The sequence below is a fragment of the Pholis gunnellus genome (assembly GCF_910591455.1).
Source record: "Pholis gunnellus genome assembly, chromosome: 10".
Classification (NCBI taxonomy): domain Eukaryota; kingdom Metazoa; phylum Chordata; class Actinopteri; order Perciformes; family Pholidae; genus Pholis; species Pholis gunnellus.
The window spans coordinates 19,853,326-19,878,123 of record NC_136537.1 but is presented as its reverse complement, the minus strand read 5'-3'; the positions used below and the strand labels follow the sequence as shown (position 1 = coordinate 19,878,123).

The 24,798-nt window shown below is 42.0% G+C and overlaps 1 protein-coding gene across 1 annotated transcript in view; it reads left to right on the top strand.

Annotated features, from left to right (window-relative positions):
• Positions 1-12,609: 12,609 nt before the first annotated feature.
• slit3 (slit homolog 3) overlaps positions 12,610-24,798 on the top strand; it is a gene marked incomplete at its 5' end in the record, with an annotated part of 229,173 nt that continues 216,984 nt past the window's right edge. Inside the window, one exon of the mRNA XM_079168049.1 lies at positions 12,610-12,800. Coding sequence (XP_079024175.1) covers positions 12,610-12,800 — 191 coding nt within the window. The remainder of the gene's footprint in view (positions 12,801-24,798) is intronic.

The window sequence follows — 24,798 nt, the reverse complement described above, 5'->3', positions numbered from 1 at the left end:
TTTTGCCCTCACAGACTTTTTGATGTCCTATGAGATTGGATGATTACACCAAAATAGGGTATAATATTTAACAATGTCACAACCTCCAATCTCAGAGGAACTTGAATGTGGAAGCGCAGCTGTTTCTAAGGCTTTTGGGACACGTCCAAGTCTCAAGTTCTTAAGGTGAAGTAACAAGTCAATTCTCTCAGGTACCTGTGTTGACCATTATGGTACTGCATTTCAACATTTTCTTTTTAAAAGTGTGTTAACATTTTTTTTACATAGTTAAATAATGATACTCTGTGGCCACGCAAAGCCTGCATGTTGTTATCTTTCAATTCTTCACAGTTCTGTGATTTTACCACGGCAAAGCTTGACATTTGAATGGTGCCGCTTTCAAGTTAAGTTTCAAGTTACGTCTACCTTTTTAGAGATTAGGGATTAAGGAAGTATATTGTAAATAAAAATTAGAGCAGTCAAATTAAAATCTAGTCATGTTCAAGTTACTAAATTCAAAATTCAGAGCATTAATATAGCAGCAAAACAACTATTTGCGTAGTAATAAAGATGTACAGTATGATGTAGTGCACTGTGCTCAACAGTGACTGCTGAAAACTCTCACAGGTTAACAGTGTTAGCACTGTCAGCTGCTAGTTGAGAGCCATGTGGAGACAATCCCCCAATCATAGATGCTCATACATTTGAAATTTAGCCACACATGATTATGAGTGTCTTTGGAGAGAGAAAATGTATGAAAGGTGTCCGCTAAAACTTATATATTTTGGGTGGCATTGACAGTTGTGTCATGAAAAATGAATTTATAAAGCTCCGATGCATGTCATTTTTGAAAATACATAAAGAAGGTTATGTAATAAACCAATAAACAAATGATTTCTTCCCTCTATCTCCTTCCCCGAATCCTGGGCTTACATTTTTGCCCTTTCCTCTCTCTTCATCGTCTTTGGTAGATTTGGATGGAAGTGGCCAGCGCCTCCTGACAAGACCTGTGGCTCAGTCTGACTCTCACCCCTCACAATCGACGCGTTTGCAACAAGCACATTTATACTTTTTACACAAATGTGGTGTGAAACTGCCCGATAAATGTCTGGTGTAGCAACAACTGACCCTGGCATTGCCCCGGTTCTCTTCTACAGAAATTGCTGGGTGGATAGTCACAGAGGAACGAGGGTCAGACATCAAACACACATGCCTGGGAGCTGCCCAGTTCAAGTGTTCATCTGGTAGTGTTGACCATGGAGCAGCTCCTCTGGAGCAGCTGAGGGTTCAGTGTTTTTGCTTTAGAGCGATGAGTTTTTTGTTGAGGGAGAAGAGAAGGGCAGTGCTTGATAATATGACGGGGAAGAAAGTCTGGCTTCTTCGTTTCCTTTTACTGGATCTCTGTCCCTCACCTGCCTGCTGCTGCTGAGAGTTTGACAGACACTTATGGAATTAAAAATGATAACTCTCTGATTTTTCTCTCTGTCCAGAAGGCAGCTCTGGATCATGTGCTTTCCCCCTGTATCATTCTTACTTCACCCATGTTTCCTCTGTCTATCTGTTGTATTTTTCTTTCTTCTTATACCTGTCCTTCCAGTCCTTTCTCTCTTTGGTACTCCTACTGAGTTGTCCTGGCTTTGTTTAACGTAAAACTGTTCTTATTGAGAGTACTGTGATTAAAATCAACAAGTTGTACGTGTGGCATCTCCCCATTCAGTGTTGTTATGATGTTAACATTGTTCTTAACAATGGTAGAAAAAGTACACAGATATTTTACTTCAGTAAGAGTAGCAATACCACAGTGTAATATTCTTTTACAAATAAAAGTCATTCAAAATGTTAAGAAAAAGTACAAAAGTATTAGCCCCAAAATATACAGAAGGTACATTATTGTTTTATAATAACTGATTCATTACGCCTCAAGTAAATTACAAGAAATTTAAAATTGTACTAAAGTCCAGTACAGAGTAAATGTACTTTGTTACTTTCCACCTCTGGCTCTTATATGAACATTGAAATAACAACAGCTTGACAGAAAAAAACACACATGCGTTCAGGTATGGACGTCTCACCAGGTTGAGAAGCTTCATGTTTGTAATCATATCTTCGCAAATGGAGCAGATAGCATCACAGGCAAAGAGCTGGGGGTGGAAATGAGATGCTGATAGGGTAATAGCATTATCATGGATCCTGTAACACACACACACACACACACACCTACACACACCTGTGATGGTATTCCCTCGGTGGATCATGTAACATGCTGTAAATTAGCCAGTCATCCATGCTCGCAGTTGAACGGGGAAAGTCAGCTCAAATTTGTGTCAAAGCGTTTCACAAGTGTCCAGTTTCATTAAAGTTTTCTCTGCAGAAACTGAGACTTTTTTTTCTCTTTATTGTAATATTATTCTGATACTGATCTAAAGCCTAAAAATAAAACGTACATTGTGAAACATGTTCTACCCGTGAGCATTGTTTTTCCATGATGGAATTTGAATCATGCACAATTATTTTTGTTTCATAACTTATTAAGATCTGATCAAATTGATCAAACTAAATGGTTTTGTAATGCTTTCATTATATAAGGACCTACTTTTAGCTTTTGCTGCTTAATTAAGACAGAAGTATATCTTTCTCTTCAGACACCCACAAAAACAAAGCATGCATGCACAAACACACAGTCCTTTGCTTTGGCATGGCTTTTATATCCGGCCGCGATTTACGTCTGTTTTGATTGGCCCTCTGAGCAGAGCGATTTGGAGGTGGCGAAGAGGAATGTGTCCACACCACACACCACACACCACACACACACACACACACACACACACACACACACACACACACACACCGATTTATTTTCGCATCACTTTCATATCTCTAAAAACACACACCTGCACCTCGCAAAAACAGACCCCGTCTTTGTCTTTCCCTGCGACACACTTTCCCAGACATGCAAACCTAAAACACATCCGTTACTTTCATATCTTAAACTAAAACACACACACGCTGACACACACACGGACACATAGCAGGCAGGAATGTGTTGTTGTTACGTTGGTGCTGTGGAGCTTCTCAGTACTCAGCACCTCCACACCGATAAGACTGCAGCTATCTGATAGAGAAGAATGTAGACAGACAGACAAATGGATGGATGGAGGGAGGACAGACAGGGAGAAAGTGGAGGAGGAGAGAGAGACAGGAAGGTACAAAATGGGACAGGACAGAGGGATACAAAGGCAGAGACGTTTATTCAGATTTCACACTCATGGACCGCGTTAAGTTTTCCAGGGTAGTCAGTAATTTTGTGCAACTTTTAGATGTTTTAGAAAAATATACATATGATCATATGATTTCAAAGTCTCAGCTTTCTCAATCTGAATAAATGCTGTCAGAGGCAACAAGTTGCAGAATGAAATGCTGAATGAATATGTGAATTTAATTGGTAATTGGGGGTTTGACTGTTTGAACATTATTCCAGAAATATTTTAACAATATTTTCGACAGAAAATGCCACTTTAAAACACTGGAGAATTCATGTATGCGCTGGATATATTTTGTGTCAAAGATGTTAGGTCCACGTGGTCTACAACTCGTCCTGCACTGTCAACAAACATGTCTTTTAATACAAATAAGGGCAAACTGACACTTAAATCAGATGCCTTTTGTATGAATCTGAAATTCGGGGACTTTCAGCCATTCTTATGCTGCAAAAGAACATACTTGGACATTTCACAAACTCATGAGGGGGGAACTTACCAAATCATTTTTGCTGAAACATCGAATCTGGCTGTCTTAACCACATGACAGAAAGTGTACTTGAAGCTCTACGTGTGAGACCTGTTTAATAAAACCAAACATTACAAACGCAGAGGTGAGGAAGACAAAGAGAGGAGACAAAGGTTGTGAAATCTTGTGTTCAGACTTTGTTTTGGAAGCAGCTCGGTGGTTCTCTGTCAGCCGTCACCTGGTTATTTATAGACCTTATTAGACATCTGGCTTCCAATCAGTCTCCAGTCTCCTTCCCTGCCTCCTTTTACAATTTATCCTTTCATCCCTCTTTCCTCCTCTCCCTCCATTTGTATCACGACCTTTGACCCTTCCTTGTTAGGGAGGAAAAGGAAGAGGTTAACCTCTGCACTGAATACACGCACACATACACTCACACAGACACACATTTCGGTGTCCTACAGCCTTTGCCGAGCTTCCCTGTGGACTGTATGTCTACAAATCCACATCTAGATAATTAGCCTTCACTTCAAGTTAACAGAAGACGACACAGATTAATAGAAATGGACTCTCTTTCTAATTAAACTACGTTGGGTTAATTGAGGGCAGCGGACAATGATATCAAATATATTTTAAATATTTCTTACACACCATTGGCTACAACAGAAGTTGGTACAGCTTACATTAAGACATTGCTGGTATATTTTATTCGAGTTATCGTCACACGTCTTGCACACGTAGCATTACGTCTTTGGGATTTCTTTGTAGCATATTGAGTGAAGGCTTTAAAAAGAGTACACTGTCAGGGCAAGATGACACACACATGCACACACTATTGTTTTAAATGGAGTGTAACTTCAGCATATTGTCGGTCTTCGTCGTCGCAGTGGACACACTTTTGTTTACTCAGCTCTGCTGTTTTCCTGTCAGACAAAGGATTGTAAATTCAGTTATCGGGACCTTGTGTGTGTGTGTGTGTGTGTTCAGCAGGTTTTTCTAGCGATTGGTGCTACCACAAATATATTTTACTTGGGTATCTGCCATTAAGAACAAACCTTTCTCTCTTTCTCTTTGTCTGTCTTTTTTCTCTCCCTTGCACTCTAAATCACTCACATAACTACATTTAAAGATATAAGATTGATGCAATGGTCAAAACGTTAACTAAACTGCCAAAGAGACTAAGCAATAACTTTTATTTTAGTAGTTCGGCAGCCTTTCGTTTCACTATTCATGCCATCGTGATGTGATGAAATGGACGAAAGAAACGTCCAGAAAGGAAATTATGTTCATGTTTCAAATTAGCCACAAACACACACATGCTCACAGAGACCTGTTTCCTGTCTTAATGTCTGTATAGATAACCGCTGTTGTGTCTGTCGGTAAATAGCTTAGAGCTGTGGTACAACACAAGTCTGAAAACACACACACACACACACACACACACACACACAAAACGGGTCAATCAGTAGTTTAATCACAGAGGTTAGAGTTTAATGAGTTATTATTACTGAACCCTAAATCACACAAACACACGGCCGAACAGCCATTAATACACAGTGTGTACTGTATATGTGTTCAGGACCTGCAGCAAGTAACGAATAGCTTTACAGAAACGTATCGCGTGGCTTTCTGAATTGTTTCCAGGTTTTTAAAGCTGTGGGTTTGAGGAGATGGACAGGAGGGAGGGGTGTTAAAGGGTCAGTCCACCCAAATTACAACTGGCATATGCAAGTATTTTTTCGGTTTTTATTTTTCAACGTTTCTTATTTTTCAACGTTTCAACAGATATTCATGCGGTTGAGATGTACGCACCACCCCAATACGGTGGGCGTGATTGGAATTTCATTTGGATTACATTTAAACATCGTCCACATCAAGATCCAAAGATTGTCCTGAGTAACTGAGAAAGAAGGAAAAGAAGAAAGAAAAAGAAAGAGAAAGAAAGATCTTTCCATGTGCTCATGTCACACTGTAAAAGATGATTTTAGTAGGTTTTCTGTCAGTATTTTTGAGAGAGTGATACACACTATAAGAGTATCACTAACTGAGCCTGTCCACAGCCATTTGGATCTGCCTGTGCAAAATCCGCCTTCGAACACACCACCAGGCTGTCGGTTTGGTGTGTTGTGTGTGTGTGTGTGTGTGTGTGTGTGTGTGTCAGTGTGATATTCTAGTAAATTAGACCATCAATCAAACAAAGGAAGCAGCAAGAGAAAAAAAATACCCTCGCAATGAAACAAAGGCGGTAAAGCAACATGTGGCATTATTTAACTGCCCATTCAGAGACACAAGTGTGTGTGTGTGTGTGTGTGTGTGTGTGTGTGTTTGTGTTTGTGTGTACTCGCAGTACTATGCTTGGGAAAGTGCTGTTCAGGCTATTATTTAACGCTGATTGTGGACTTTCAGGGGGCAGGGGTTTATTAGAGACCTGAGGACTTTTTCAACCCGTCATCATGATATAAGGGTCCACTCAGTAAAATGATTACAGTTACTACTAACTGATTTTGGGCTAGTTGAACTAGGGAGTTTCGATCAGGACTAAAGTGGTTCTGAGGGGATTTAAGGCTAAAATTAAAGCAGTTAGACCACCAGGTCCTGTGATTCAGCGAGCCTGGCACATGCTCCTGATCTTTTTTAATTCCTTGGTGTTTTTTAGGTGAGCAGAAAGTCTCAAAAGGTGCATCAAGCAGGTATTGCTGACACTCTTCGCCTTGGATAAGTTGGACGTGAACAGGTCTCTGGGAACTACAGGTCTACTGGACTTCAATATGTATTTGCAACAGTTGAAAGATGGACTCGTGGCCTAGAATGAGAGTTTAAGTAAGGACTAAAGTTTGCGTAGTGAGACGAGATGGAGGATAAATTTAGGGATGTACTGGGCAAGATTTTCCCACTAAAAATACTTCAGATGTGGTCCGTTGTCATTACACATATAAGCGTAATTATGTGTGTGTGAATGTGTGTGTTCCAAGCGACATGGGGATGTTATGATAGCCCCCTTTAAAAAGTTGGCTTTCTCTCATCCCACTCTGTCTCTGTCTGTCTGTCTCTCTCTCTCTCTCTCTCACACACACACACACACACACACACACACACACACACACACACTGAGGAAGTGCGTACACAGTGTATGGGGAGATAATAGCTTTGCAGGGGCCGCAGTAGGGCAAAGCCAAAGATCTGTCTGGCTAAAGGATGCATTAAACCACACACACATATGAGGACATACTTCATCACTGACATACAAAAATACAAAATTAGGCAAACAGACACCTACACTAATACCAGTGCAAAGCCTCAAGAACACACACACACACTCAGCTGTGTAACGAGAACCATTAATATGCCATCAGATATCAGACCTAATATATGCATGAGGCCCAGTGTGAAGAGAAGTCCAAACTTTCCACCAATTATTCTCTAATCTGTCCATTGTTGGGATGGAGGGAGAGAGGAGACGTGGAAGAGGAGGAGGAAGGACAGAGAGAAGAGCAGAGGAGAGGAAGAGGGAGAAGAGAGGCAGGAACTGAGATGGTTGTGAGGAGGAAGACCAAGGCCTCCGAAGTCACTAAAGAGACTGAAAGTAGCAACAGCAACATGAAATAGACAGAAATGCTATCATTCCATCATGTTTTCTACATTTACATTGTTTATCTTCTAACTTCTAAAATGTGCATCATGGTAGTGGATGCAAGCAAGACATAATTGGCATTATATTTCGCAGATTTTCTTTAAATTTGGTTCAAATTTGATGGAAACCTGGCTAATGTCGCGTTGGCTACTTTCTGCTGCGCCAGAATGCCACAAAAACATCTGTTATTGCGGGTTTAAGGTTAGGAAAACGTCGCCATCATGGGTGAATATTTTTAAAAGTCTGCAACATCAATTGTTCTGATTCAACATAAATGTTTGGGATATTCTACAAGCCACACAAATAACATCCTGCATTGGCAGGGCTGGAATATGTCTTATGCAGAGAGACTTGGTCAACAGAGAGGAAATTCTGTGTGACAGCGTGATATTAATTCATGCCTTGTTGCCTCAGTGTGTGTGTGTGTGCATAAATGAGTGTGTGTATGTGTGTGAGCCGTGAACCGTGAAGCTGTTACTCCGCTCACTAGCCCGGTCCCGCACCACAGAATGATGCTAATTAATAGCACTCTCAGCTCTTAAAAAAAAAAAAAATGACTCTGGAACAAACGAAACAGACAGAGAGTTACGTAGAGAGAAAGATGACGGGATAATGGAAAGGAAGAGAGATATAAAAGGAGAATGAGCCGATGAGAGGCAGAGTGACAGGAAGAGAAAGAAAGGAAGTTTGAGAGACTAAAAGCAGAGTGAATAAGATGGAGGGTTGACAAGGACGCCCGAGGGATGGCAACAGAAAGAGTGAGCAGAGAAAGAAATAGAGGGGAAGAGTGTCAGTATGTGGTGCGAGAAGTTCAGCATCAGCCAACTCTGTTCACTTCACAAAATGCTCAATGTGTCATTTTGAAAAGCGCTCTTAATGTTTGGCGGTTTTTCCGCCAAAACACAGTGGAGACTCCAGGAGTCAAAAGTTAACAACACGCAACTTATCCCAACGAGCCCAAACAAAGCTGTCAGAGAGCGGTTTCATACACTCATAAGCAGCGGTTTGTGCTTAAGGAAAAAGGATGATCACTCCTTCATTTTCACTGTTTCAATGTGTTGTTTTGTGGTGGTGTAATTTCTTTTCAATATTTGTTTGCCCAAACTGTCATTGCTTTTAAGAGACGGGACTTTTCCAATTGGCCACTTATTTTCTTGGAAGGAAATGTTAGTCACTATTTAATTTTCTCCATTTTAGCCAATTTGCAAATCTTGTTTGCGACATTTGAAATCACCCAAACATATAAAAATGACATGGATACATGATTTTTTTTGTTGAAATTGGCTCACAGACTCCCCCAGTGAAAATATCTAAATTAGAAATGAAATCCAAAGATGTAGGTCCATGTGGAGTCACCAGGAGCAGCGCTGTCATGTGACTACTCTGGTCCAAAATAAATAGAAGAGGAGCAGCCATAAAACATTTTTTTTTTTGTAATATCAGAAATTGATCCATAATGTTCAGTAACATTTAGAAAGTCTAGAGAAAGTCTAGAGTTACTAATTAATTTGTCCCATTCATATGTGAATGGAGCCATATGTGATGGGAGTCAACAGGAAGGGAGCCGGCTCGCCCAGTGGAGGTATCCTTCTTAATACATCCATATGTGTCAGACAAAGAGAGTCACTGATGCACACATATGTTTCCAGGACATTGATTTTCTGGTTAAATGACCTGATGAGTGATGAAAATACAAATATATAATCACCCATGTGTACCAACAGACACTTGTGAAAACATTGAACCACTACCAAAGAGAAGAGGGACAAGGGCAACACAATCAAATTGTTACCACGTTGTTTTTAGTGTGCTGAAAATCACATCAGTCTGACTTATGTGTGTAGCTCTGTGTCTGCTGTCTCCTCCACAACGTCTTCATTTTCTTTGTTTTACCGTTTCTTTACAACGTATATACAATATTTATGCTGTGTCTCTTCTTTATTCATTTAGGGGCTATGCAACACATGGATACAAAGCAACACCAGATGTTTCCACAATTTGTTTCCTTCTGTCGTATAGATTTGAATGTGCTCTCCGGTCCCCGTAGTTATTTTCTGCTCAAGCTCATTATGACGCCTCACTATACGTGACATGATCCTTGTTGCATCATTGTTACCAACTTTCTTTTTTGTAACAGGACCGTAGATGAATAGCAGCTTACAGGGACACAGAACCCGGAGCTTCACATCAATTAAGCACATATGAAGTTCCTTAACATGCATGTTGCAATAGGTGTAACTGTAACTGTGTGGGTAAACAGGGAGACCTCATCAAGTTCATTCACACGTTGGACAGCATGGCAACGTTTAGACATATTATCCGAGAAATAAGGCACTTCTTTGTCTGTAACTTTTTACTAGAGTTTAAAATTGTCCCATTGTAATTACATTTCTAAAGCCTTGTAAATTAAGCCTTGTTAGCAGGCAAGCTAGCCAACTGTCAAGCTAACAGCCGGTGCAAAATAGTTGTTTAAAATACTGTTAGCAGCTGATATATGCAGATATATAGACATTAGATACACAGTTTACAGGTTAAGTCCCATTGTTGGGCTTGTATCTTTAGGTTTGCCATGCATATTTGTTCTAAACAGGAAGTGATGTGTTTGGCTGTGTATTGTCAGCATTAATATGTATTGATAAAATTGTATTTTTGGCACCAATATTTCCTGGACATATTTTGAATGCACTGTAGCCCAGATTGTGCTAGCCACTTAGCACTATCTGGCTATTCCCAAATGTAAATGCTTTTTGTGATGTGTTTGTCTGGGTACTGTCTTACTGCTGGGTGAGCTGTTGGTGGTGATAACAACACAGAGAGGCCAGACTTATTCTCTTTGACAGGCTGCTCGCTCCTGTTCTCCCCCCGGGCATGACCAGCAGGGAGGAAACCTCGAGGCAGACCCAGGAACCTCTGTAGGGATTTAATTTCCCTGTATAGTGGGGGGGGGGGATCCCCCAGGAGGAGCTGGAGTTAGTGGCTGTGAAAAAGAACTGAGCTGCTCTACTGCAGCCATCGATCTGACACGAAACTAATAGTTTCAAAGCAGCTTTTCTTCTGTCCGTTGAACATAAAAGGGGAGACTGTGTGGGAGAGATCTTCAATGAGCCAAAATAAAAAGGAAATTAAATGAAAATTGGAGGATGGAGAGCATATCCAAAAAGAGGACATGGGAACTCATAAAAAGCTGACACTTTTCTCTGAAGCTGTTTCTAATATATGTTATAATATATGACACCCAAGCACCCCCCTGTGTACTGTTGTCTGTGTTTAACAAACAAACACCTACTTTACAATGTCCCCTAAACAACTGAGGGCGGATGGTTCAGTCTGTCAAAACCTGCACTTAGATGATCCCGTGTTTATTTGAAAAATAAAATCACTAACCTAACTGATAAGTGATGTTTTTCCCTCCTCAGCAACTGCCACCAATATCCACTTAACAACAAAAACTGAATCGGCTGACACCAACACCAGAAGACTGACAACTCTCAGGTATGAATATGCCATAATTGAGTGTTCGAGCGGCACCTGAAAAACAGTACATGCTCAGCAGGCATGAGAAGAGTTATTCTTGGAGAATTTCTCTCTAACTTTACAATTCATTTGTTTTCAAGAGTATCTACTTCAAGTCTAAGTTTAGTCTCTGGTGGGGTTTCCGCTGACAGGAAAACTGATGTTTTAATTAGCTAAATTCCCAGAATGAGACACTAAATTACTCAGCTTGTATTCCAGGCCTTGCAATATTTATGAACTTTCGACTGTTCATTAACGACCAAAACACTGCCGAGAAAAAAACTCTTTTCAAATGTTTTGACATTTGCAGCAAAAAATCCCCCAAATGAATTGAATTAATTCGGAGGACACTGGTTTAATGAGAAGTAAAAAAAATATGTTATTGCTGGAACTGCAAACAATTAGTTTATGAAAGTTACCCCTTCTACCAGTAGAGGGCAGCAGAGGGGCACCCACTCTTTAGAGAGTGGACCCGCACTGAAAAAAGCCTCTTCTCACTTCTCACTGCTGCACTGAACAAATGTGTGAGGAAACCAGTGGAGTGAACTTTAACAGTGCTCATAACCAAATAATGTGGAAACTCAAATCCAAGTTTATGTCAAATATTTGGGAGTGTTCATATAATCTTATCATCAAATAATATATTTGCTTTTATCAATACAACTCAGTCAATTCATAATCCAAGTGTTGGTGTTGTTTCAACTCATTGTGGTATTTTCCAACACAATAAAAGACACATTAAGTTTAACGAGACTTTTCTCCCAAACTCTGATTGATCTATCAGCCCCGCATGAATCAATGAAGTTGACACATAGAGACTCCTCAAGGATGATGCATTGGCGTATTTGGGCGAGATGGCTCATAAAAGACGTGGCTCAAAACCAACTATATGATCACAAAGTAAATCGTTAAGATGATGTACGGGGGCCCGTGATGAAAAAAATAAAGACGAGTTGCTGGGAAATTAGATTAAAAAAAAAAGAAAAGCGCACCGTCTGCTGCCACGGTGTTTGGTCGAGTTTGGAGATTTATTCGCATGCGTGAGGAAAAGTATCCCGAGTCTCTCACTCTGAGAGAGAGAGAGGGAGAGAGAGAGAGAGAATTTGGGGGGAAACCTAAATACAAATCTGTGTACCTCTCTCACAACCTCCAGGCGTAAGGCTACCAGTCTCACTGCGCCTTTGCTCTCTCAACTTCTCCCTCCCTCCCCCCCCCCCACACCACCACCACCACCACCACCACTGATTAGGCTACAACTCCTCAGCAACTCTCACTTTTTTTACTCCCTGGCAGCGGAGGGGATGTTCCCTGGAAGGAGGTTACACCCCAGCTCAACATTTTCACCTTGGAAAGTTTAGGAGTCAGGCTGATAACTTCTTCTCGGAGAGTTTGTGAATGGGCAGCCGTTCCGCGGGGAGACTTTTTTTACGCATCGAGTTGAGTGACGCGCTGTTTTAAAAACTTTTTTCTTTGCAAGTGTCACATCCAGGTCCTCATTCTCTGCCCTTTTTTCTTCAATGGCAAGGGAGCGTTTTAAGGAGATTCTGACTGATCGAGTCTCTTGAGAGAAACTTTGGAGAACTTCTGCGACAGCGATTAATTTCGGTTCCCATCACTTCTTCTTTTTTTTTTTTTTTATTCTACCACATAGTCGAACGACCTCTCTTGACCTTTTTCGGGATCCTTACTTCCACAACGTCTACTTCCCACCTCGCGGATTTTCAATTAACCCCGGTTTGGAAGTAATTTCAGTGGATACCATGCCTCTGATGGGGCCGGAGAAGCGGGCTCCGCTCTGCCGGGTTTGGGCTCTGGTTTTGGCGCTGCTGGTGTGCGCCGCGTCGGTGACTGGATGCCCACACAAGTGCAGCTGCTCCGGGTCGCATGTGGACTGCCAGGGTCTCGGTTTGAAGACCGTGCCGAAAGGAATACCGAGGAGTGCCGAGCGCCTGTAAGTGGAGTTTCATGACAGTTTAAGCAAATCTTATTGTCCGCCTGTCACCAGCTTTCTTAAATATGTTAGTGTGTCCCGTGGCCTTAGGGTGCGCGTTTCTTCCTTACATTTTACACTGAAATCTTAAGAACAACAGTGATTTTGTGACATGAAAGCAACCTGTCGCCTACATGACAAACTTAACAAGCTTCGTAGGACTCAGGACTCAGTTATCAGCTGGTTTAAAACTTGAAAACATAATTGATTTCAATTTTTAACGTCATGCGTTTTTAAAGTATTGTTCATTCATCAATCAATATATTGTGCCATTTTCTTTTGAAGAAGTTGTATCCAAGTTCCTTTTTGAACTGCAATGAATTTCTACTCTGAACTTCAGTCAGTGGTCCTTATAAGGCAAACAGTCCATTTCATTTTCAAAACAATTTTCATTAATGCTTTTTATTTTGCATTAAAATACCTTGTCCTATGATTGAACCTATATCAGCTCATACAGCTGAGTAACTTTTACTTTTTCCTTAAATTAGAAAATGGGATAAACATTTCTACCAAAGTCTATAAAGTTAATTGAGGTGCCATTTCAAACTTTTAGAGGCAATTTAGCCTGATAAGGCTGACAAATGGGGAAAATAACCCACTCTTTCTAGTATTAGGCTGTACCTACATACTTATGCAAAACAAGGGGTCGCTTTTTAGGATTGGTTACAAACAGTATACCTCCTTCCTGAATGAATACAATACTGCAATCCCTTTGGTTGTACACATAATATATGGTGCACATGATACTGCCCTAAAATCCACCAGTGACCCCAGTGAATGGAGGCAGTTAAGAAAACAGTGCTGAAGCAGCTTTAGAGCGAGTAATTAAGTCTTTAAACAGGTCAAATCAAAAAGGCGAGAAGACGCAGCGAGTTCCTTCAAGCTTTTTATAATCTTCCACGCTCGCTTTAAAGTTAAGACTTTCTAAAGTCTTTCACATGTTCACAATTTGGGCTGGATCCTCAGCGATTTGTGTGAACTCCTTTTCACACTTTTCTCTCGAAGAACTACTTTCAGCGTGTGTTTTTTCTAAAACCTGGTGACAGTTACTTTCAAATGATATTCACTCCTAAGGCAGAGACAGACCCCTGACAGCCGCTGCTGCTGCCACCTCTAGCCTGATCTTGACACGTATACACCCCCCGCAGCCACGCACATGCATTCACAAACACACACCTATGCCGTTAAGGTATGGAAGTGATTATGCACGATAACGGAGCAGCCAAAAGCCCCGCAGGGGATCAACAACAGACCTAACCCTGAGACAACAAACACAATCAGCAGGCTGCAGAGGGAAGTGGAGGGGGCGGCGTGTTTGTTGACGTGTGGATGTGGGGGTAGCAATGGATATGAACATATGATTAGCATACGTCCGTGCATTTCTTACTGTTTTAGATATGTTTGTGTATTTGTGTGTGCATGTTTGTGTTGGCGAGTGTGATTGCGTTGCTTGCGTGCGGTCCGAGTGAGTGTGAACTACGAGGCCCATACCGCTCCCATCCCACCGGACTGTCGTGACCTCCCAGGACCTGTTGGCTTTTACGCAGCAATCCCCCGAAGACATTTACACCCTAGGAAAATAAATAATTAGAGCGGGCTGTGATGGGGAGGTGGGATAAGGGGGTCCCCCTGCCTCTCGCTGGGGTCCCCGGGGTGGAATATTTGGGGTAGCAGCCCCCCCCCCCCCCTACCCCCTCCCCTTCTTACTCCAGAAACTATGTGTTTATGTTTCCCTGATTTATCCAGGTCAGTGTTTCAGCTGTGACTTTGGCCAAGAGTTGCTCTTTCTCTCCCTCTCAGCCCGCCTTCATCTTTCTCTCTCTCTGCGCAGACATATTTTAGGGAGTCTGAGATGGGAAACATTAAAATGGATGAGATTCCAGTTCTAAAGGTTACGGCAGATGGGAAACTTTTCAGGAAAGAGAGATGAGTGTTATTGCCCTGAGCAGGGATTTGGCTTCGACAACTGGGATGAGGTCCACGTGGACAACGGATTCTAGCAACAAAAGTGCCAAGTTTGTTAAGTTATGAGTAAAAATGCTCATTTGCATCGAAGTAAAGTTCCAACAATTCTTGGCTATCTCCTTAACTTTTCCGTAGTAATACTGAATATCGACATGATCATTGTTTTTATCCCGTTTCACCTTTTTATTTTCAAAACGGCACTTATTTGCAACTGTTCGTTGTAGCCTAAGGGAGGGCCATTGGACCTTCATGTTAAAAAAATACATAAACTCATCATTTGGTTAGTTGTGAATGAAAAACAAATGCCACTTTGACTTTTTATGTCAATATTGACTGGAAAACATGACAAGACGCCGACGTGTTTGTAGCTTTTCAGAGTAAAACTTCACCTTACATTTAAAAATTCGAATGGTGATCGAACCTTACATTTCTTTTCCGATTTCGTTGTTTGGTTGTGTCTCATGGTGAAGTATTGGTTTTCTTTATACACTCACCGTTTTGCAGAAATGTTCAGTTACATGAGGATAACTCCATAGAGAGGGAAGAAGTGCAGCATTCTCCACCAATAGTAGTCCCACCACACCAGAGTACAAGACCACAAGACATGTGGCGTTCGAGTAAGGGACATGACTCTCGCCTTATCTTGAGTGGAAAATCTTTTTCAGCTACTACTGCACTGCTCGCTTTATCGCGCCACATGTACCGAATAAAATATTCTCTCTAGACTCTGTGGAGGTTACTGAAAACAAATGTAGAAAGTCGCTGTTGCATGAAGAAGAAGAACACGACACAGATCGAAGGAAATCGGGCACAAGTTAAGTCCAAGGCTTCACGATGAAGTAACTTCAGGATATACTTTTACATTTTTACTTTGAAGGCACATGGCAGCCTAGAAAGTCCAAATGGAAAATTGTGGAAAAATCACAAGTGTGGTCCTTTTTTTAACCTGCAGAGTTAGTCCCCACTTACTCTTTTTATTACGCACAGTTACTTTGAATCCAGTTCGTTTCCACCATCAAGTGAAGAGTGAGAGCAACAGTCAGAGCCAGAGTCCACCTGTCATAACTACAGAATGAATCTCTTTTAAAGCCCCCGTTTTCTTCACTATTGTAAACAGAGCATTTGGAAAGGTTAACGAGAAAAAAAACTGTGGTGGCCTCAACTGTTCACTTACACACACACACACACACACAGACACACACACTCACTCACAGGCAGCCTCACAGATTACCTCAGGCCAGTCAATTCCGTAATGTCCTCCTTGGGAAGCCACTTGAGACCTCATTTGCATCTAATTTGAGTGGAGGGTTTTGGGGGGAGGCTTAACAGGCTTAACGAGGCTGGGTAAAATGGATTGGAAAACAGGGACGGCTTTTCTCTCCGGGGTCCAATTCACACCTGCCCAACAGGGACTGCATATACACACACACACACACACACACACACACACACACACACACACACACACACACACACACACACACACACAGACACACACCCCGGAGTGTTGATTTTTAGAACTGCAAATTCCAAACTGTTGCCCCAACTGCAGTGAAATGAGGGGAAATTGAGGCCTGTAAACTCTAAAGGGTGCCTTCGATTGGTTGAGCTGCAATCAGGACAATTTTTTTTGTGTTATATGTATGATCACATATTTTTTCTGTATGTCAAACTGAGTGTTGTGCGAGTTTGCAGTTGAGCGAGTTCACTGCTGGAAGCGGCAATCTGCCTGAGCCAACTTAACACAAACTAATTCTGATTTTAACCCCCTATTTTTCTTTTCCCTCCCCAACGGCACTTTGAGGAAGTTTTGGCAAGTTTTCTTTACGAGCAACACCTTCTATACTTTCTTAAGCCTCGTCTGGCACAAGACGGAGGTCTTTCTTTTTTATTTCCCTCCTCAACTCTTCATCTTAACACCAGCTTTGTTTCTCTTTCCAACGTCTCTCGTTCTTTCTTCCCATCCCTCTACCTTCCTTTGTTAACTTCCTCCATTTCTTATTCCCTTCCTTGCCTCACTCCACCTTCTCTTCTGCCCCATCTCGCTCTCCATTGCCTCCTACCTACCTCTCCTCACCAGTCTCTCTCCAACCTCCACCTCCTGCTCCAACACACACTCACACACACACACTGTTTGCCAGCAGCATCTCTCCAGTAGAGTTTTCACAGCTCCCATTTCCTCTCAGCGTGCCAACCTACCACGGAGCGCACGCTGAGATCCTGCCACTGTGTGTGTGTGTGTGTGTAAGCATCAGTGAGTGTTTGTGTGTGTGTAGAGTGGACACACACATGCTCCAGCCTCTGCTTCTGGCTCTTATCAAAGCTTGGTGTTGATTGGTCAATGGACGCAGTAACCACCACACCCTCATCTATGAAACGGCATTCCATGGTGGGACTGGAATCTTTGTGTGTGTGTGTGTGTGTGTGTGTGTGTGTGTTCATGATTTTTACTCTGGTGCTTACCTGTGCATGAAGCAGACCAGCTAATTTGTGCTAACGTTGTTCCCTTCCCCTACATTTAGAATAATCTGATTGGATCAATAACAATCTCTTTCACTGGAGTACTGCGGCGTTCGCTTCAGTTTTTGGCCTCCCTCCTTTTAGTTGTGACCCGAGCATTCGTCTGAAGTCGCTGCAAACAACTAAAAAGTTGGATAAGTCAAAGATGCACTGCCTTGAATCTCCGCTCACCATGCTGTGCTGGTTCTTTACCGACTTTTGTGGAAACCACGGAGCTAATTACTAAGTCAGCACACATGCTTTGGGGACTTGAATTGAAGCCACCGTTCAGTGAAGACTGTTCTTTACTGTTGGGTTATGATGGTGATGTAATACATCTGAGGAGCAGCCGAGGGTTATTGCTATACCAGACAAGTCTAAACTAAGAAGCAAAAGCCACAATGAGCTTGCTGTTCTCAGCCTCTTAATGTCGTGCCTATCATCTGCGGCCATCTCGCGGTAACCATTTTGTGCCCTTCCAACTATGTTTGAGTTGGTCATGGTATGCCAAATGGCACAAGTGAGGGTAACCAATATTTAGTCTGCAGTTCTAGGTCAGTGGGTGATATTCTCCTCCCCGAGTTTCTCCAGCATGCGGGCAGTTGACCTTTTTCTAAATAATAACTTTCAGTCAGCCAAGTAGGCAGCAAGCTGGCACTGACGGTGGGCACTGCCCTGCTGGGAAACGGAGCAAGCTGGCAGCATTAAAACACTGTATTCACATTTGCTTTACACACTAACAATATACACACACACACACACAGGCAAAGAGGTGCCACGCTCACTGGCATAAGTACAGAGAAATATACGCAGACAAATGAATGCACACTTACATCAATGTACACATAATTGTAAACATAACTCACTGACATAATGCATTCCTTAGCCCTTACCCTAACCTTCATCACAACTGTGCCAAACCCCAACCTAATTCTAAACGTATCCCTCAAAGGAAAAGTACATTATATTACAACTTGAGTCCTGTGTGTTACATTCACATGCTGACATCTGGGAACATCGCTACCAGGAAGCATGAGAAGTTAGAAGACTGGACAGGTTGTAAATAAGTCAACAGTTAAGAACATTATCTAAAACATTTACACTATATTAGTAGGATACGCTAGAAGTGAGCACACCTGAAATCCCTTTTTGCTCAGAAACAACCGTGTGCGTCAAAGTCGGACCAGTTTTCTTAACTGTGATGGATGTTCACCGCAAATAATTTGGGTGATTATTTCACAGTTTACCCTCATTTTCTCTTCAAAGTAAGTTTTTCTAACCTGGGGGTTGGTTCAACATCTCTATGATCGTCTGACGGCTTGCGGTCCTGGCTTTTTTTGTTTTTACTTGGAGTGTAATGTGATATAATTACAGATAAGGATGATGATTTGATGGCCAAAACTACCAAATTAAGACCCAGGTTGTATGAAAGTATAATTGTCTTATAACAATAACCCTTAAACAACCCTTTGAAGTAGCGCCAGCCAAAAAATAATCGTCAGTCTCAAGGTCTTGAAATGGGTCCTCACAAAGATAGCACAAGAACAAAGACACAAGCATGAAAAAGGTACTTTTATATTCAAAATGAAAACATCCACATGCATGGGAAGATAATTGAAACAGGAGAAGCTACGCATGCAGCCAGCCAGCCTGCCAGCCAGCCAGCCACACACAGACTGCACACTCATCATTAGGCAACAGGCATACACGCTCCCATGCTTTCACCGGATTAAACATGCAATTGGTTGTAGTTGGAAACTTTGACAGACAACGAGAGAGAGAGAGAGAGACAGCGTCACATAGAAACAACCCAGAGTCACGAATGACCCTCTGTGACTTTCTCTGCCGAAACAGAAGTCCTCAGACCGGAGGACTTCAGAGTGTGTGTGTGTGTGTGTGTGTGTGTCATACTTTAACGGCAGTCTGGGTCTGTGCGTGCGGGAGTGCGTGCAGTGCGCTCGGAGTCGTTTGATGTTAACAAGCTATGCCACTGTTTTGTTAGGCCACTGTCACCAAAGCAACACATTATATCCCTTCTGCAGGGACTTTCTTTTGCTCGCGGTGTGTTTGTGTGTGTGTGTGTGTTTATTTGTGTGCATGCAATAATTGTGTACACTGCGACAGTGCGACTTGCACCATAATTTCCCCTTTCCGGTCCGATCTTCGTCCAAGCCCAAAGTGACGGAGCTGTTTATGTTGCAGCTGGGCGCTGATGGAGAAGCCTGTCACTGCACTTTGCATGTGTGTGTTCCTCCATCTCTCTCCGTCTCTCTCAAGCTTTGCCTCCATCATTCACTTTCTCTCAGTCTCTCGTTCATCTTAACCTCTCGCATTCTCTTATACTCTCTTTTTTTTTTTCTGACTTGGCCTCTGTTGAGGAAGCAGCAGGCCTTGTTCTTGTCAAGTGGCCTCCCGGCGGCCAAATTACCCCTCCACCCCCACCCCATTTACTTACAGTACAACAGTAGTAAATCTAGACAAAAGCAATGCAGCCCAATAAACTCCGGCAAAGAAAAGAGCTAACCAAATACAGCGCGGCTTTATAGCCCTCTTGGCTCGTGACTCCAAAGAAAAGGATGCTTGCAGGCGACTCCCTAATGTGGTCAAGCCTGCGTGGTCAACAGTGACACCAAACTATGAGTTTCGTTAGGCTGACATGGCGTAGAGGCGAGGAGGGGGAGAGAAAGCAATTGTGACGGACAGAAAACAAAGCAATGGAGGATGAAATGCAGAAGGGGGACACAGAAGGGGGACGCAATACTCAATGCAATCCTATCACCGCATAAACAAGTAATTCAAAAAGACGGAGACATAAACAGGAGAAGACTTGGAGAAGGAGCGCAGATGAGATGGAGGGAGCTGTATTGTGCATCATTCAGACAGGATTCCCCTTTATGGAGTGAAATGAGTGTGCTTCAGTCTGCTGCAAGGAAAGTATTTTACTGACTAAAGGCTCCTTTATCACCAGTGTCTGCTGCTCTTCCTCGCTCCTCCTCTCGCTCTGTTTTTGTTTTTGGGGAAAGAAATTCTCCCATATTTTCTTTAGTTTCTCTGTGAGCATTCTAGACCTTGCAAATGTCAAGAATAAGCAAAGTAGCTCATTCGTACAAACAGAAAATAATTACCCATTGTGACAAATGTGTGGTGAGGAACATTGGCCGGATGAAATGTTAAATGTCAAGTGTCAGAATGTTTCCGAGAAGCTTGCATAGCCTACACGGGAAACAATCTCCAACAGTGGCATCAGTGTCTCGCTGCAGTGGCAGTAAACGCATCACACCAGGCAAACCTTTGTCTTCCAAACAGATTCCCCTCAGTGGCGTTAGCAAGTACTTGCTTTTGCTGTGTAAATTCTACTGTGGCTGAATTTGTTAGCTTTTAATTCAAAATCATATATTGAGTTTAATCATATTATTCAGATTTTCACGTGTGTACTACTACACAACAGAGGATTGATGTAAAGACTGTGTTTGGTTTTAAAGGCAGTGCCACAGATGAGTTTAAAAAAGTAACATTTCTTTATGTTCGGCCGGAAAACTTCAAATTTATGGATACTGAGTCTACATGATATCGTTGTGAGCCTTTAAACGGCTTGCCATGTGTGATTTAAAAAAAGACAAGGTGCCCTCAAAGGTAGCTCTTTTATGAGTGTGTCTGTATCGGATGTTCAGATGCCTTTTGCAGCGAGTGTGTGTGTGTGTGTGTGTGTGTGTGTGTGTGTACGGTGTGAATGCCCAAAACCTCCAAGTGATGATTGCCGTGCATCCCAGAGAGCAGTTCTGTAATATGAGAGAGTTCGCTTCCTATTAGTATCACTGTGACAGAGATTCAAAACAGCAGTGAACGGTCACACGGGAGACCAAATGTTCCACAGAACCCCCAAATTTTCCAAAACTTGTAGATTCTGGTAAACTCTCGTAGACGATACATGGTTTGCAAACGGAGACGAGGACTTTGAATGCTTTCCTTGATTACATCTCTTACTTTCAAAATTCATGTTGTACATGGGAATTTTTTTTTTTTTTTTTTTTACTGTAATAGAGAACTTGTTCTACTAGACCCAGTCTGCCTCGTCTTGTATACATGAGTTCTTTATAGGTCTCATACTAAAACATGTTAACTATATTCATTTAGAATGTTCAATATATTTTTGGCTGCGTTGGTAAATCCAATCTGAAGCTCTAAAATGAGAGCAGACGGGTAAGTTAACGTGGATAAAAGAAAAACTTTCCTATCGACATATATATATATATATATATATATATATATATATATATATATATATATATACTGTATAATGCAAAATATTGCTCTTGTTCAAGCTTGTTGAAAGTGAGGATGACAATTATTAGGTTTTTTTGCAAACTGATTATCTTTCACTTTTTTTCTTCCCGGCAGCAGGGGCTATACCACTACTTTGACAGGTAGTCTACACTTTTGTTAACCCAGTGTCCTTATTGGTGTACAGATTCAATGTTTACATTACTTTTAGCTCTTGTTTATGGTATCTCATCTTTTTCTGCTTTGTAGTCACAATCATTGACTTTGTTGCCCAATTTCACAATTGCTTCCAGGAAAAACTACAAAGGCCAAAGCCTTGTCTTTAACCTTTATTGGACGTGAGGTTTAGCTTGCTACAGAGATGTACACCTACATACAAAGAGAGAGCACAATCATTTGTCTAATCTGATTCAATTCAAACCATTATCGTCTTCTTCTCGGCTACATATGTGATGTTTTTTTTGCTCTGACTGGTTTGACTTCTGAGCTTTCTTCTCCTTCAGTTGAGCTTCATATCAAGCGAGGTTACAATTAGTGATTAGATCAGAAAAGTCTGAGCAGGTGTTGCTAAATGTCATATCAGAACATTTGAAGTAGATGGATTGCAGCTGCATTGAAGGGTAATTTTGAAGCAGCTTGACGCCTGCCCTCTGCTTCTGGTGACAGACACGGTGTAGAGCGTGGCGCTCGCAGGAAATGGAAGAAGGCAATTAGGATTCCTTTGCTTAACTGAGATTTCGAGAGCGAAATTGAGCATACCTATCAGAGAGAGAGAGAGAGAAGGATATAGAACAAGAAAGGAGGAATGAGAAAGTGAAGCGGTACAAGAGCCTTGTGGAAAATACCAGGAGATTAGTACAGGAAGCGAGCGCATTCGGAAACGAAGCGTTGGACGCAGAACAACAAAGGATGAAAGGGAAAGGATGGAGCGATAGAGAGATAAAGACGCAGTGCCCGATAGAGTGAGAGACAAAGTGGAAACAAGGAAATGTCACAGTGTCAGAGACAGTTAGCCAGAGACGGAACAGAGAGAGGAAACTGTTAGCCGCAGTTAATCGTTATTCCTCACAGTGGTCCCAGATAGAGGAAAAAAAGACAAAGGTCAAGAAAACAAAAACAGGACGGATTGAAATAGGAAGAAGAGCACAACTGACCGGCCAAAAACCAGGCATTTTAAATCATGTCTTCTCTTTTGCAGGTCAGTCTAACTTTGCATCCCATTCAGATTCCTTTCTAATAGTTATTTCTCCGTTGTTTTCTCAGTCTCTGTGTGTAGCCACCAATAAAGCTGTGCCGTAAGTGAATCAGGCCTCCACACACCAAACGTGTGTGTGTGTGTGTGTGTGTGTGTGTGTGTGTGTGTGTGTGTGTAAAGCCAACCAGTATCATGGCCCAAAGGAGCCAGACTGTAAGGTTCACTGGTTTCACTGGTCTGGGTTGAGATGCAGTGGGGAGCTGCCTTTGTGCGTGTGTTGTATGCTACATTAATTCCTCGAACACGCTGTTTGCATTCTTGTCTTATCCCGTTGTCGCAAACACACACACACACACACATGCGCGCCTTACCTCTCTGCCTGTAATGGAAACAAACAGCGGTTAGAGCTTTTGTGCGAAAGCCTCTTGTTAGTTGTCAGACTGCCAGCTGGTCAGTTAAATTTAAAGCTAAGCTAAGCTTTACTGCTGGGTGGGGTGGACACCCACACTTCAGCAGACCAGGTGCGTAAAAATGGCCGCCTCACTGGCTTGAAGTCGTTCAGATCCTCTGCAGCCATTTTTATTGGCTGAGAGTTTTTTTAATCATTTTAGGTTGGCTGCAAAAATGTGCTCTACAGCAGAATGATATTGTTTTGAAGTGTAACGGGAGCCCGCTGTTTCTCAGCTTATTTCAAACAACTTTTTTCTGAATCTCTGCGTGAAACAAAGGCCTTACTGTACGGGATTATAGAAGTCCATAACTTAATGCATAACACTCTGGCAGCTTCCAAGGTAGCGAGAGTGGACGTACCAACTCCTATATGAAGGCTTATGATGGAGCGTTGCTTTAGTTCAGGCAGAGCACTGAAGCTGCTCTTTCATTACTGCTGATCGACGTCAGGTGTGTGATTTATGCGTCACAATCATCGGCTCACTCGCCAGACTTGTGGCTTCCAGCTGATTACTAACATCCAAACATATTCCAGCAGGTGTTAAGCTCAGCCACGATAACCTGACGCTTCTCACTACTAATCTGCTGACACTCTTTTTCCCTCCACCCACCAACTCCAACCACTTAAGATTTTGATATTTCATATTTAATTAAGATTGAATGTTCGTGTATGTGCTTATCAGAGGGGATTAGTTCTCCCTTCAGAATTGTCGCTGCTGTGCTGAGTCTCTGAGAGCCAAATGAAGCGTGTAGCCGTTTCCTATAAACGATGAACTCTGTGATGTAAGCGAATCTGACTGAAACATAAACTGTAAAGGTAACTGCTCACTCTTCATTTAGGTGTCATTGCTTTGCTGTAGTTGTTTATGCATAACCATTAATGACAAATGTAGAGGCGAGTCCTTTCCTGGATATTGGATCCAATAATAAAAATAATATCTACAGTTTTGTACGTATTTTAGTAACATTGACAAAATATTATCCGTATCAGACATATTTAGCGTGTGGGATTTAAAATAGTATTTGTTATACACATGTGAGTTGTCTGAGACGGCAAATTATGAATTCATGAATGATGTTACCGGCTGTTTACGTGTCAAAGAGTGTCTCGACGCCATACTTTTCACCTTTTTGTTTCTGGATACAGCCCTGTGACTTGGTGTTCTTTTTGTTTGACAATGTTATCATTTCATTTCACACCACATCTCGTTTTGCTCTGGCAGTGACCTTGGCTTTCTCACTTGTTGGGTGGTGACGTTAGGTGGGGTGATGGCGCTCCACCTGGCCCCGTGTCCTCACTGTTTGTTTGAGTCAAGAGTGGTTTCCCTGGTGAGAGCACAAGTTTCCACTGTGACCAGGAGAAAGATGGAGATAAGGGTGGAGAGATTAGGGGAAAAGGCGGAGGTAAAAAAAACAACAACAACAACAGAAGAGTGGGAGAATGTAGCCAACTGTAAAAGAGGGAGAGATTGAGATAAAAGAGGAGAGATTAGGGGGGAGGCGGAGGGAGGCGAAGAAAAAGTGTTTAGTCAACTGTGAAAGATAAGACGTGAGAGATTGAAAGAGGGG